A 14,195-nucleotide genomic window follows, 5' to 3' on the forward strand; every position below is an offset into this window, starting at 1 on the left:
CTCCCAAGTAGCTGGGACTGCAGGCGTGAGCCACCACGCCCAGGTAATTTTTGTATTTTTAGTAGAGACAGGGTGTCACCATATTGGCCAGGCTGGTCTCGAACTCCTAGACCTCGTGATCCACCCACTTCGGCCTCCCAAAGCGCTGAGATTACAGGCATGAGCCACCGCGCCCGGCCTCTATGACATTCTTTCATAACCCAGAGGACAAAGAAAAAAACCTAAAAACTTTTGGGGTTGGGGACTGGGAATCAGAATGTCAGCATAATACTTTTTAACACTAACATGAAAAACTAGAAAGCAATGGAACTATACTTTTCAAAATTCTGGCCGGGCATGGTGGCTCATGCTTGTAATCCCAGCATTTTGGGAGGCCAAGGTGGGCAGATCACTTGAGGTCAGGAGTTCAAGACCAGCCTGGCCAACATGATGAAACCCCATAAAATAAATTGTAAAAATAAAAAAAATCAGCCAGGCATGGTGGCGGGCACCTGTAATCCCAGTTACTTGGGAGGCTGAGGCAGAGAGAATTGCTTGAACCCAGGAGGCAGAGTGTACGTGAGCTGAGATGGTGCCACTGCACTCCAGCCTGGGTGACAGAGCGAGACCCCATCTCAAAACAAACAAACCAAAATCCTGCAAGAAAGAAATTATATACAGATAAATTAGAATCTAATGTGATGGGAGAATAAAAACACTTTTGGAGATGTAAGTCTCCAACACATTTACCTCCCTCGTACTCTTCCAGGAAGTTACCAGAGCATGTGTTCTAGCAAAATGAGCAAGTAAGCCAAGAAAGGAAGACATGGAATCCAGAAGAAAGGGAATTCAGTAGAGGAGAGAGGTAAAGATAATCCCAGGGTAATGGTGAAGGGAGAGTCCTGGAGGAGAGCTGTACAGCAGCCTAGAGAATAATCAATCCAGACTGTACCCAAGAAGGAGGGCTCCAGGGAAGGTGTCTCCAAGAAGATAAAATGATAGTTTACATGATACTCTAAGAGAATGAGAGATTTCTACTTTTAGGAAGAATTTGAAGATTAATCAGTGACATACATAGAAAACCAAGCACATTTTTAAAAAAGTAATATTCTAGAGAAAACAAAAGGATGTATAAGAAAGGAAATCTAATCATAATATACTAATGTCTCATCTTTGAAAAACATAATGGAAATGCTCAATATTAAACTAAATAAATTTTATTACTATGTTGGGAGAATGAGAAAAGATCAAAGATGTGTATGTGTTTGAGATATATGTGGGTATAAGAAAGCTACCTCCGGCTGGCTGAGGTGGCTCATGCCTGTAATCCCAGCATTTTCGGAGGTTGAGGCAGGTGGATCACTTGAGGCCAGGAGCTCAAGACCAGCCTGGCCAACATGGTGAAACCCCATCTCTACTGAAAATACAAAAATTAGCTGGGTGTGGTGGCGGGCGCCTGTAATCCCAGCTACTCAGGAGGCTGAGGCAGGAGAAAGGCTTGAGCCCTGGAGGCAGAGGTGGCAGTGAGCTGAGATCACGCCACTGCACTCCAGCCTGGGAGACTGAGTGACACTCTGCCTCAAAAAAAAAAAAAAAAAAAAAAAAAAAAAGGCTAAATTTTCATCCTAACAGAAACAGATAATACCTAAAACTGAAAATTTATGAAATAGACAATAATCTTGTTAATTTTTTTTTTCTTCTTTTGAGACAGAGTTTCACTCTTGGTGCCCAGGCTGGAGTACAATGGCGCAATCTCAGCTCATTGCAACCTCTGCCTCCTGGGTTCAAGCAATTCTCCTGCCTCAGCCTCCCGAGTAGCTGGGATTATAGGCACCTGCCACCACTCCCGGCTAATTTTTTTGTATTTTCAGTAGAGATGGGGTTTCACCATGTTGGCCAGGCTGGTCTCGAGCTCCTGACCTCAGGTGATCCACCTGTCTCGGCCTCCCAAAGTGCTGAGATTATAGGCATGAGCTACCATGCCCGGCCCATGTTAATAATTTTTAAATTCTGAAAGATCTAGTTTAAAAAAATGGAAAGTAGCCTTTGGGGAGTAGGAATGAGGTAGGGATGAACTGAGGACTCCTGTTTTTCCCTTGAACTATTTGACTTTTAAAGTTATATTTAAATATAATAACTTTAATTAAAATAATATATTTAAATTAATGGTATAAGACAGAGAAAGAAACTGGGACTTTTCCTGAGCTACTCAGGTGTCTTAGTCCATTTTGTGTTGCTATAAAGGAATATCCAAGCCTTGAGTAATTTATAAAGAAAAAAGGTGTCTTTGGCTCACAATTCTGATGGCTGGCAAGTTCAAAACTGGGCGTGTGCATCTGGTGAGGGCCTGAGGCTGCTGCCACTAACCGCAAAGGTGAAGGGGAGACAGCCTGTGCAGAGATCACATGGAACGAGAGGAAGCAAGAGAGGGGTGGGGGAGATTCCAGGCTCTTTTTAAACAACCAGCTTTCTTGGGAACTAATAGAATGAGAACTCACTCCTAAGGGAGGGCATCAATCTATCCATGAAGGATCTGCCTCCCAGGACGCAAACACCTCCCATCAGGCTCCACTTCCAATGCTGGGAATCGAATTTCAACATGAGGTTTACAGGGGACAAACATCCAACCCAAAGCACAAGATCATAGAGAGAGGAGAGAAGAGAGAGGCCTTCGTACCCATATCACTGGACTCCAACATCAGGATCACAACACAGAATAGGTTCACATTAGCATTGAAGACCACAAACTCCACAAAGAGGCCTTTTGTGCGTTGGTCTAGCCAATGCCTCTGTTCAAGATGCTGTAGAACTCTGGGTAAACAGAGGACAGGGTCAGCCTGTTTTCTCCAATACTGCAAAGGGGGAAAATATCCTGATGTTTCAAATATTGCTGTCATATACCAGGTAAGATGTTACATTTCCCAATCTACTTTTCCTATGAAATATTTTATGATTACTAATGCCCAAACTTTCACTGGTATTAAATTTAGTAGACCATAAAAATGAACGTTTTTACAATAATATTCACAACAAGGTTAAATATTCAGAAAAATATACTTGGCATTTCAAGTCTGAAGTAGAATTTCATGCTATGACAAGTATTTCTACTTGAAGTATTAAATGCTACTCTTGACTACCAGCTGTTCAGTTTTGGGAGGTAGGAGGCGTATAAATGTCATTATTCAGTTGGCACTGTTGTTTGTGAATAATGAATTCCTTGCATTTAAATGAAGAGATAATTATTTTTATTTAGACTTTTTCTCATGTAATGACAGAGATTCTCAGCATACTAAACCACTCTATAAGTCTCAGGAAATTTAATTTTGGCATTGAACTTTTGGGTTCCTGTATTTTGGCTCATGAACGGCAATGTTTGCTTTATATGTTAAGATTACAGTTTGCTCAAGCTACGGTTACTTGAATTTAACTTCAGCTAGGATTGAAAATGATAGGTATTTTTCCAGCTACAAAATGAATTTTGGCAAATTGCCAAGCCAAAACATACCTGTAGTCTGAAGTTGAGCAAGGAATTTTTAAACCAAAGGGTATATTTCCTTAGAAGTCTAAAATAAAAGTATCCATAAGAGTTACAGACAGTATAGTAGCTGTCAAACTACTCAAATGGGTCTGAAATTCCTATTTGTCCTATGAATGGCCAAAAGCAAATATTTTGGTTCTCTTGCTCAGGGCCCAGGCTTACTCACCCGGCTGCAGTACTGGAGTTTCTTCCAAGTTTCACAGCGTATCCTCCTCCTGAGTAAGTGGCAAATTCCCCTTGAATGGGAGAACCACCCAGGGTCTCCTGATTCTGATAATGCCAAATGCTATCTGATTTGGTGATGTTTGTATCAAGGGGGCCCCAATTAACCCCATAGTTCTCTGTATCCTCCTGATGTTGGTGAGGTGGCTTCACTTGTTCCCGGGGAGATACTCCAGTTGGGAAGAGTCCAGGATCAGCAATGCGAATCTGACGCAGCAGAACATTGCCCAAAAGAAAGGAGTTCCCATCAGCAATAAATCCTAATGAGAAAGTAAAAGAAACAGTTTTGTTTATATATTTTAAAAAATCTTTTCTTCCAGCACATCCAGAATGCAGAAAAAAGAAACGATGTAAAAAGTGCTGCGTTAGGTTAGTAACGAGAAAACATGCAAACTTTCACCATTAGGTTTGAAAACAGTTTTGGAGGTTCTAGATAATGCTATCAGGTAAGAAAAAGAAGTAAGGCTGGATATGGTACATCACACCTGTAATCCCAGCACTTTAGAAGGCCAAGGCGGGAGGATGGCTTGAGGCCAGGAGTTCAAGACCACCCTGGGCAACACAGGGGTACATGATCTTTATATTAAAAAAAAATGTTTAAATAATAATGAGACATAAAAAAATAAAAAAGTGAAATTATCACAATTTGTAAATGATATGTCCAATCTAGATGAATTAAGAGAATCGACTGAAAAACTGACCACTGAACAACAAATGTTTGAACTGCACAGGTCCTCTTATAAGTAGCTTTTCTCCCACCTCTGCCACCCCCGAGACACCAAGACTAACCCCTCTGCTCTTCCTCAGCCTACTCAATGTGAAGACAATGAGGATGAAGATCTCTGTCATGATCCACTTAATGAACAGTAAATTAGTTTATCTTCCTTATGATTTCCTTAATATTCTTTTTTCTAGCTTATTTTAAGAATACAGTATCTAATATACATAACATATAAAATATGTGTTAATCAACTGTTATGTTATCAGTAAGTCTTCCAGTCAATAGTAGGCTATTAGTAGTTAAGTTTTTGAGGAGTCAAAAGTTAGACATGGGCCGGGCGTGGTGGCTCAAGCCTTTATCCCAGCACTTTGGGAGGCTGAGACGGGCGGATCACGAGGTCAGGAGATCGAGACCATCCTGGCTAACACGGTGAAACCCCGTCTCTACTAAAAAAAATACAAAAAACTAGCCGGGCGAGGTGGCGGGCGCCTGTAGTCCCAGCTACTCGGGAGGCTGAGGCAGGAGAATGGCGTAAACCCGGGAGGCGGAGCTTGCAGTGAGCTGAAATCCGGCCACTGCACTCCAGCCTGGGCGACAGAGCGAGACTCCATCTCAAAAAAAAAAAGAAAAGAATACGGGGAGGAGGATTGAGTGAAAAAAGGCAAAAGCGTATGAGCAAGTATTGCCCCTACGAAAAGGGAAAAGGCGTGTCTTAGTTTAAACCTTCATTTCTCTGGGTGCAGTTACAAAGTCTTTCATATATTTCATGGACACTTGAATTGTTTGAAAACACCAAATTTTCACCAGGCTGTCTCTTGGGAATGTGGGCAGGTGCTCTCATATATTGCTTCTGGGTTTTTTTGTTTTGTTTTTTGAGACAGTTTTGCTCTGTCTCCCAGGCTGGAGTACAGTGGGACGATCTTGACTCACTGCAACCTTTGCCTCCCAGGTTCAAGCAACTCTTCTGCCTCAACCTCCTGAGTAGCTAGGACTACAGGCATGCACCACCAGGCCAAGCTAATTTGTGTGTGTCTGTGTGTGTGTGTGTGTGTGTGTTTTTTTTTTTTTTAAGTAGAGACGGAGTTTCACTATGTTGACCAGGCTGGTCTCGAACTCAAGTGATCCGCCTGCCTTGGCCTCCCAAAGTGCTGGGATTACAGATGTAACCCACTGCACCCAGCCATATGTTGCTAATAGCAGTGTTTATTGGTATACTAGGACAATTTGGCAATATCTTTCTAAATGAAAAATGTATATATACTTTGACCTAGCAGTCTTTTCCAAGGTATTTATGTTTCGATGGATTTGCATCTTTGTGGAATTAAGTACGTACAAGGATATTAATGATAGTCTTGCTAACAATAAGCCTGGAAATGATCTAAAGACCTATCAGTAGGGAGCTGGGTATATAAATTATGGTACATCCATGCAGTGGGATACTATACAGTAAGTGAATAAAACATAATAGGGGCAATAGGGGCATCTTCATATATGCTGATAGAACAAGCCCTAGATAAACTGTTAAGGGAAAAAAGCAAAATGCTTTTTTTTTTTTTTTTTTTTTTTTTTTTTTTTGAGACAGAGTCTCACTCTGTTGCCCCAGCTGGAGTGCAGTGTGGTGTGATCTTGGCTCACTGCAACCTCCACCTCTCTGGTTCAAGTGAGTTTCCTGCCTTAGCCTCCCAAGTAGTTGGGATTACAGGCGCCCACCACCACGGATGGCTAATGTTTTGTATTTTTAGTAGAGTTGGAGTTTCACCATGTTGGCCAGGCTGGTCTTGAACTCCCGACCTTGTGATCCACCCACCTCCACCTCCCGAAGTGCTGAGACTACAGGCAGGAGCCACTGCGCCCGGCCATTACCTTTGAAAGAATATATAATAAATATATATAATAAATTGGGACTGTAGCTGTCTCTTGAGAGGAGACAAGGGGATCTAGGGGACAAGGAAGAGCTGCACAATACACCCTTTAGTTGTACATTTGGATTTTCTTTTCTTTTCTTTTTTTTTTTTTTTTGATGCAGGGTCTCACTCTGTCACCCAGGCTGGAGTGCAGTAATGCGATCTTGGCTCACTGCAACCTCCACCTCCCAGCTCAAGCAATTCTCCCACCCCAGCCTCCCAAGTAGCTGGGACCACAGGTCTGCATTACCATGCCCAGCTAATTTGTATATTTTTTGTAGAGATGGGGTTGCACCATGTTGCCTAGGCTGGTCTTGAACTCCTGGGCTCAAGTGATCCTCCAGCCTTGGCCTCCCAAAGTGCTGTGATTACAGGCATGAGCCACTGTGCCTGGCTGGATTTTCTTCATACTCATGTTTTACTGATTTGCAAAATTATTCTTTTTAAAATTTTTATATTTTTAAAAAATAGATATGAGGACTATGTTGTCCAGGCTGGTCTTGAACTCCTGGGTTCAAGCAATCTGCCTACCTCAGCCTCCCAAAGTGCTGGGATTACGGGCATGAGCCACTGTGCCCAGCCAAGACACTACATACTACAGGAGCCAAGGAGTGCAAGAGAGACCATGCCTGCCGTGATGGTGCAGACCTCAGCCACAGATCCAGTCACTATTTTTGTTCTTGAGATGGGGTCTTGGCTCTGCTCAGACGATGGTGTAGTGGTGAGACCATAGCTCACTGCAGCCTTGAACTCCTGGGCTCAAATGATCCTCCTGCCTCAGACTCCCAAGCAGCTGGTACTATAGTCATGTGCGACCATGCCCAGCTAATTTTTTATTTTTTGTAGAGATGGGATCTTGCCATGTTGCCCAGGCTGGTTTTGAACTCCTGGCTTCAAATGATACCCCTGCTACAGTCTCCCAAAGCACTAGCATCACAGGCGTGAGCCACCGTGCCTGGCCCCGTCACCTTGATTTAGTATTTTGTTCAGGACAAGGTACAATTACAGACTGCAAGTAGAATGTACCCTGGGCCAGGTGCAGTGGCTCATGCCTGTAATTCTATCTCTTTGGGAGGCTGAGGCGGGTGGATCACCTGAGGTCAGGAGTTCGAGACCAGCCTGGTCAATATGGCAAAACCCCGTCTCTACTAAAAATGAAAAAATTAGCTGGGCATGGTATGGGGCACCTATAATCCCAGCTACTCAGGAGGCTGAGGGAGGAGAATCGCTTGAACCTGGGGGATGGAGGTTGCAGTGAGACGAGATCACACCACTTTGCTCAAACGTGGGCGAAAGAGCGAAACTCCGTCTCGGGGGGGGAAAAAAAAGAACGTGTCCTGAACCCAGAACTGTCACCACCTAAAACTGAACTAAGGACACCAGACTGGGCAACATAGTGAGACCCTGACTCTAAAAAATAATAATAATAATTAACCGGGTATAGTGGCACACACCTGTAGTCCCAGCTACTCAGGACGCTGAGGTGGGGGAACTTGAGGTGCTTGAGCCCACAAGTTCAAGGCTGCAGTGAGATGAGATTATGTCACTGCATTCTAGCCTGAGTGGGAGACTGAGACCCTGATTCTAAAAGTAAAATTAAACAAAAATTGAACTAAATAGATTCAACATGCAGTAAATAGGAGTTGTCATCTATAAAAACTCGCCCAAATACACTAACCACTCCTTTAGGACTGTAAATGTTTGCTGAGATAAAAATGCATTTTAGATTCTTTTTCAGGAACCTAGGAGATGATCCAAATCTCATCAGGAAGCCACCAATCCTGAGATAAATGAATGTAACAGTTTCCAGAATGCAGCTTACTTAACAAGATCTAAAGTTAAATAACGACAGTGTTGGTAACTGGTGGAAAAATATTGAATACGAAACGTTCCTGGCAGGTGCGGGGGCTCACACCTGTAATCCCAGCACTTTGGGAGGCCGAGGTGGGTGGATCACTTGAGGTCAGGAATTTGATACCAGCCTGACCAACATGGTGAAACCCCATCTCTACTAAAGAAGGCTGAGGCAGGAGAATCGCTGGAACCCAGGAGGCGGAGGTTGCAGTGAGCCAAGATCATGCCATTGCACTCCATCCTGGGCAATGAGAGCAAAACTCTGCCTCAAAAAAAAAAAAAAAAAAAAGCCAGGTGTGGTAGTGCATGCATGTAATCCTAGCTACTAGAGAGGCTGAAGCAGGAGAATTGCTTCAACCTGGGAGGTGGAGGTTGCAGTGAGCCTGGATTGTGCCACTGCACTCTGGCCTGCGTGACAGAGTGAGACTGTCTCAAAAAAAAAAAAAAAAAAGCGATCCTTAAGAAAGTCATTCTTTAGCATTTCTTCATCACTGTCCGCAGCAAGGCATGCTAACGCCTCTGCATGGTGGTGTTCCTTGAAGACACAAACCATATCGTGGTCCATCTTTTCACTGTTAGCTCCTAGGACAGTTCCAAGCATATTAGAGAAGTTCAATGCATTTTGTGGGGCTCAACTGGATACCTATGCAAGCAAAGTCACACAGACATCCTCACAGACCTGGGAAAGATGGCTCAGGCCAAAATAGCATCTCATGTGGAGATCCTCCAATGAACCCACATTACTGGTTTTGCACTTACTGAACAGCCTTCTCTGCTATGTGTGGTTGAGTCCCAGGGGTCACTCCAGTTACTTCTCATGATGTAACTGAATCCACTGTCATTCTTGCTTGTCAGCCTTTTGTGAAGCTCATCAGCAGGGAATCGGCCCCTTGGGCCTGGGTGAACAGATGTAACTGAACCTCCTTAGATGAAGTCCAGGGAACAAGCTCTTGGGATGCCCACAGGTACGGCCATATCAGAAAACACCAGCTGACCTTCCTTCACTTTCTCATAGATCGTGGTACAGGGTATTTGGAAAATTAATTGTACCCCATATTTGCAATGACTGGGCTTCAGGACTGCACTCTTACCTCTGTAATCCCCATACAGGCCAGGAAGGAGGATGTGATTAGCCCAGGGGTAGAAATCCTGAAGAAGTTTGATTTCCGAGAATCGGGGCGAAAAGGTCTTCCAGATAGCTTGGTGGAGGTAAAATCTATTGGAGTCCTTTACAGAGCAGATTGCAGTCATCAATAGGGTAAGGAAAAGGATTTGTACTAGTTTAGAAGAGGAAAAAAATGTCATAGTTGAGTGGTTAACTTAGAAATCCTCTATGTCTTTTTCTTCATTTTTCCTAAGTCCATAGACTTACGCAGGTCAAAATCAGTCAAAAATTGGCAGTTTCATATGGTTCAGTCTAATAATTATAAATATACACATACACATTTCTTTCCCAGAATTATTCTGCCACTAATCATACATTTTACTTAAAATAAGATACATTGGCTATGACCAGGCACAGTGGCTCACACCTGTAGTCCTAGCACTTTGGGAAGCTAAGAGGGGCAGATCACCCAAGGTCAAGAGTTTAAGACCAGCCTGACCAACATAGTGAAACCCCCTATCTACTAGAAATACAAAAATGAGCTGGGCGTGGTGGTGTGTGCCTGTAATCCCAGCTAACCAGGAGACCGAGGTAGGAGAATCACTAGAACCCAGGAGGCACAGGATGCAGTGAGCTGACATTGCACTACTGCACTCCAGCCTGGGCAACAGAGTGAGACTGTGTCAAAAAAAAAAAAAAAAAAAAAAAAAAGAAAAAAGAAAAAAGAAAAAGAGAAAGATACATAAAATCCCACACAAGAAATATGGTGTTCACTCTGTTTCACTCATGTGATTATGTTTACAAGAAGCAAAGTCATGATAAAAACAGAATTTGTTTTCTTTGGATTAGGGAATCCAGTAATGAACTAGAAGTGTTGAAGCCAGTCAACTAGCACCTACAGAATAGCCGTTTGCCAAAGCATTTTCATTTTCCCTCCACAAATTGTGTTATTAAATTTTGCAGGTAGAGAAAGTGACTTACTCAAGCACACAATGAAACCTCTAGACTCCAAGGTCAGGGGTCTGTCCAGTTACCTTCCCACCTGCTTTACTGGAATCCCAAATCTCACGAGGTGAAGATTTTAAAAGACAGCTTTTCAACCCTTCTTTACTTTCCATTTTATTCTCTCTCTTCCTTTCCCTTCTCGAAAAGGTGCTGTATTATCAATATGTAGCCATTTCCTCTCCATACCCAAAATATCTCCAGTCAGCTTGAAGAGTTTCTTCTTTTTCAAGGTTCTTTCTGGACGCTTAGTTGGACTATTCATAGCTGGGGCTACATAGACAGGGTTGTTCTTATCTCTTGAACCTGGTACTGACGAAGAACATTTTGCTGTCAAAAATTCAAATGTAGACCAAAGAAATGTTATATTTCATTAAGCGGCCACTCACCATTCACTGAGCATCTACTGAGCGCACTTCCTTTTAAATGTTAAACAAGGAGTAAAACTGCCCATGCAGTGCTTCTTAAACTCTCTATTATAAAGGACCTGTTTTTAAAAAAATTCCAATCAGTTGGGGACTGATACTTTTGTACAATACAGTGAAAATGAGTTACTAGGCTGAACACAGTGGCTCATGCCTGTATTTTCAATTCTAGCACTTTGGGAGGCCAAGGCAGCAGGACTGCTTGAGGCCAGGAGTTGAGCAGCCTGGTCAACATAGTGAGACGTTGTCTCTACAAAAAAAATAAAAAATTAGTCAGGCATAGTGGCACATGCCTGTGGTCCCAGCTAGGGGACAGGGGGAGAGGGAGAAGGGAGAGAGGAGAGGGAGAGGGAGAGGGTAGAGAGGAGAGGGAGAGGGAGAGGGGAGAGGGAGAGGGGAGAGGGAGAGAGGAGAGGGAGAGAAGAGAGGGAGAGAGGAGAGGGAGAGGGGAGAGGGAGAGGAGAGGGAGAGGGAGAGGGAGAGGAGAGGGAGAGGGGCGGAGAGAGGAGAGAGGAGAGGGAGGAGAAGAGGGAGAGGAGAGCGAGAGGGATGGGAGGAGGGGAGAGAGGAGAGCGAGAGAGAAGAGAGAGGGAGGAGGAGGAGGGGAAGGGAGGAGGGAGAGGGAGAGGGAGAGAGGAGAGGGAGGAGAGGGAAGGAGAAGGAGGGAGCGGGAGCGGGGAGAAGGGGGGAGAGAGGGGGACTGGGAGGGCGAGGGAGAGGGAAGGGAGGGGATAGAGGGGGAGAGGGAGAAGGGAGAGAGGGAGAGGGAGAGGGGGGGAGGAGAGGGAGAGGGAGAGGGAGAGGGGGAGAGGGAGGAGGGGGGAGAGGAGAGGGAGGGGGGGGGAGAGGGAGGGGGGAGAGGGAGAGAGGAGCGGGAGAGGGGAGAGGGAGAGAGGAGAGGGAGAGGAGAGGGAGCGGGAGGGGAGAGGGGGAGAGGGAGAGGGAGGGAGGGGGGAGGAGGGGGGGGGGGAGAGGGGAGAGGGGAGGGGAGGGGGGAGAGGGAGAGGGGGGGAGGGAGAGGGGGAGAGGGGGGAGAGGGAGAGGGAGAGGGGGAGGGAGGAGGGGAGAGGGAGAGGGAGGGAGAGGGGGGAGGGGAGAGAAGGAGGGGGGGGGGAGGGGGAGAGGGGGGAGGGGGAGGGGTGGAGAGGGGGGAGGGGGGGGTGGAGAGAAAGGGGAGGGGGAGGGGTGGAGAGAGGGAGGGGAGGGGTGGAGGAGAGGAGGGGGAGGGGGTGGGGAGGGGGAGGGGGGGGGAGAGGTGGGGGGGAGAGGTGGACGGGGGAGCAGGAGGGGGGGGAGGAGGGGGGAGAGGGGGAGAGAGGGGGGGGGGAGAGGGGGGAGAGAGGGGGAGAGGGGGAGGGTGGAGAGGGGAGGGGAGGGGGGGGGAAATGGGGAGGGTGGAGAGGGAAGGGGGAGGGAGGGGGGAGAGGGGAGGGGGGAGGGAGGGGGGAGAGGGGAGGGGGGGGAGAGGGGAGAGGGAGAGGGGAGGGGAGAGGGGAGAGGGAGAGGGAGAGGGGAGAGGGAGGAGGGGAGAGGAGAGGGGGAGAGGGAGAGCGAGAGGAGAGGAGGAGGGGAGAGGGAGAGGAGGGAGAGGGGAGGAGAGGGGAGGGGAGGGGGAGGGAGGGGGAGGGAGGGGGGAGGGAGGGGGGAGAGAGGGAGGGGGGAGAGAGGAGAGGAGAGAGGAGAGGGGAGGAGAGGGAGGAGAGGGGAGGGAGGGAGGGGAGAGGGAGGGCGGGAGAGGGAGAGGGGAGGGGGGAGGAGGGAGAGGGAGGGAGGGGGCGAGTGGAGGGGGGAGAGGGAGGGGGGAGGGAGGGGGAGAGGGAGAGGGGAGGGAGGGAGGGGGAGGAGGGAGGGGGGAGAGAGGGAGGGGGGAGAGGGGAGGGGGGAGAGGGGAGGGGGAGAGAGGGAGGGGGGACGAGAGGGAGGGAGGAAAGGGAGGGGGGAGAGAGGGAGGGGGGAGAGAGGGAGGGAGGAAAGGGGAGAGGGGAGGGAGGAAAGGGGAGAGGGGAGGGGGGAGGGGGAGAGGGGAGGGGGAGGGGGGAGGGGGAAGGTGAGGGGGAGGGGACAGGGATGGGGAGAGGGGAGGGGGAGGGGGAAGAGGGGAGGGGGGAGGGGGGGAGAGGGACGGGGAGGGGGGAGAGGGGGGAGAGGGGACTGGGAGGGGGGAGAGGGGGGAGAGGGGACGGGGAGGGGGAGAGGGGGGAGAGGGACAGGGAGGGGGGAGAGGGGGGAGAGGGAGTGGAAGGGGGAGGGGGGAGGGGGGAGAGGGGGAGGGGGAGAGGGGGAGGGGGAGAAGGAGGAGGGGGAGGGGGAGAGGGAGGACGGGGAGGGGGAGGGGGGATATCAAGTATGGCAAGGTGGCCAGAGTTCCACTGATCTAATTTGCTTTTTTCAAAATTAGGTAGTTGTTAGAACTACTTGAGTTACCCAAGAGCGCCAAGATCCTCTTTGTTTGTTGTTCCTTCTCTTTGTTAAGCCGTGGCATCCTGCTTATCATCAGTGAGTATAAGAATGTGAAGAAGACCACCTAGGCAGGAGAATCACAGGAGAACATCTTGAGCAGACGTTACAGACCCAGGAAGATAACACCATATGTAAAGGAAGAGGTGGGCACTCATGAAAAACTTCAATTATTTGGCTCTTCATGTTAATGAACAACTAATTTCACAGTAATTTTTGCACAATGATGGGGACCAGGAGAAGGGCTATCAGACTCTAAATAATGTTAATATTCATATTTTTTGCTTATAGTTCTTAATCTGGTTGGCTGGAGAAGCTGCTACCATCAAATGATTTGTGATGTCTATTCAATAACATCTCTCAGTATCTTTGGAAGACGTCTGATGAAAATCCAGACTTTTTTTTTTTTTTTTTTTTGAGACAGAGTCTTGCTCTGTCACCCAGGCTGGAATGCAGTGGCGCAATCTCGGCTCACTGCAACCTCGGCTTCCTGGGTTCAAGTGATTCTCTTGCCTCAGCCTCCCAAGTAGCTGGGACTACAGGTGCATACCACACCCAGTTTATTTTATTATTATTTTTTGAGACAGAGTCTCGCTCTGCTGCCCAGGCTGGAGTACAATGGCACGATCTCGGCTCATTGCAACCTCCGCCTCCCGGGTTCAAATGATTCCCCTGCCTCAGCCTCCTGAGTAGCTGGGATTACAGGCACTCACCACCACACCTGGGTGATTTTTGTATTTTTAGTAGAGACAGGGTTTTGCCATGTTGGCCAGGCTGGTCTCGAACTCCTGACCTCAGGTAATCCGCCTACCTCGGCCTCCCGAAGTGCTAGGATTATAGGCATGAGCCACCACACCTGGCCTGGGATATCTGTATTCTTAATAGAGACAGAGTTTCACCGTGTTGACCAGGGTGGTCTTGAAATCCCAACCTCAAGTGATCTGCCCGCCTTGGCCTCCCAAAGTACTAAGATTACAAGCGTGAGCCA

At 47.3% G+C, this 14,195-nt stretch overlaps 1 protein-coding gene across 1 annotated transcript in view; it reads right to left on the reverse strand.

The window, feature by feature from the left end:
- The window catches only part of PKD1L3 (polycystin 1 like 3, transient receptor potential channel interacting), an 88,119-nt gene that overhangs the window by 13,042 nt on the left and 60,882 nt on the right, over positions 1 to 14,195 (reverse strand). The window contains 5 exon segments of the mRNA XM_010354081.2: positions 9,031 to 9,097; positions 9,099 to 9,193; positions 9,196 to 9,495; positions 10,515 to 10,655; positions 13,175 to 13,274. Of these exon segments, the coding sequence (XP_010352383.1) occupies positions 9,031 to 9,097; positions 9,099 to 9,193; positions 9,196 to 9,495; positions 10,515 to 10,655; positions 13,175 to 13,274 (703 nt within the window).

The sequence above is a fragment of the Rhinopithecus roxellana genome, chromosome 20 (assembly GCF_007565055.1).
Source record: "Rhinopithecus roxellana isolate Shanxi Qingling chromosome 20, ASM756505v1, whole genome shotgun sequence".
Classification (NCBI taxonomy): domain Eukaryota; kingdom Metazoa; phylum Chordata; class Mammalia; order Primates; family Cercopithecidae; genus Rhinopithecus; species Rhinopithecus roxellana.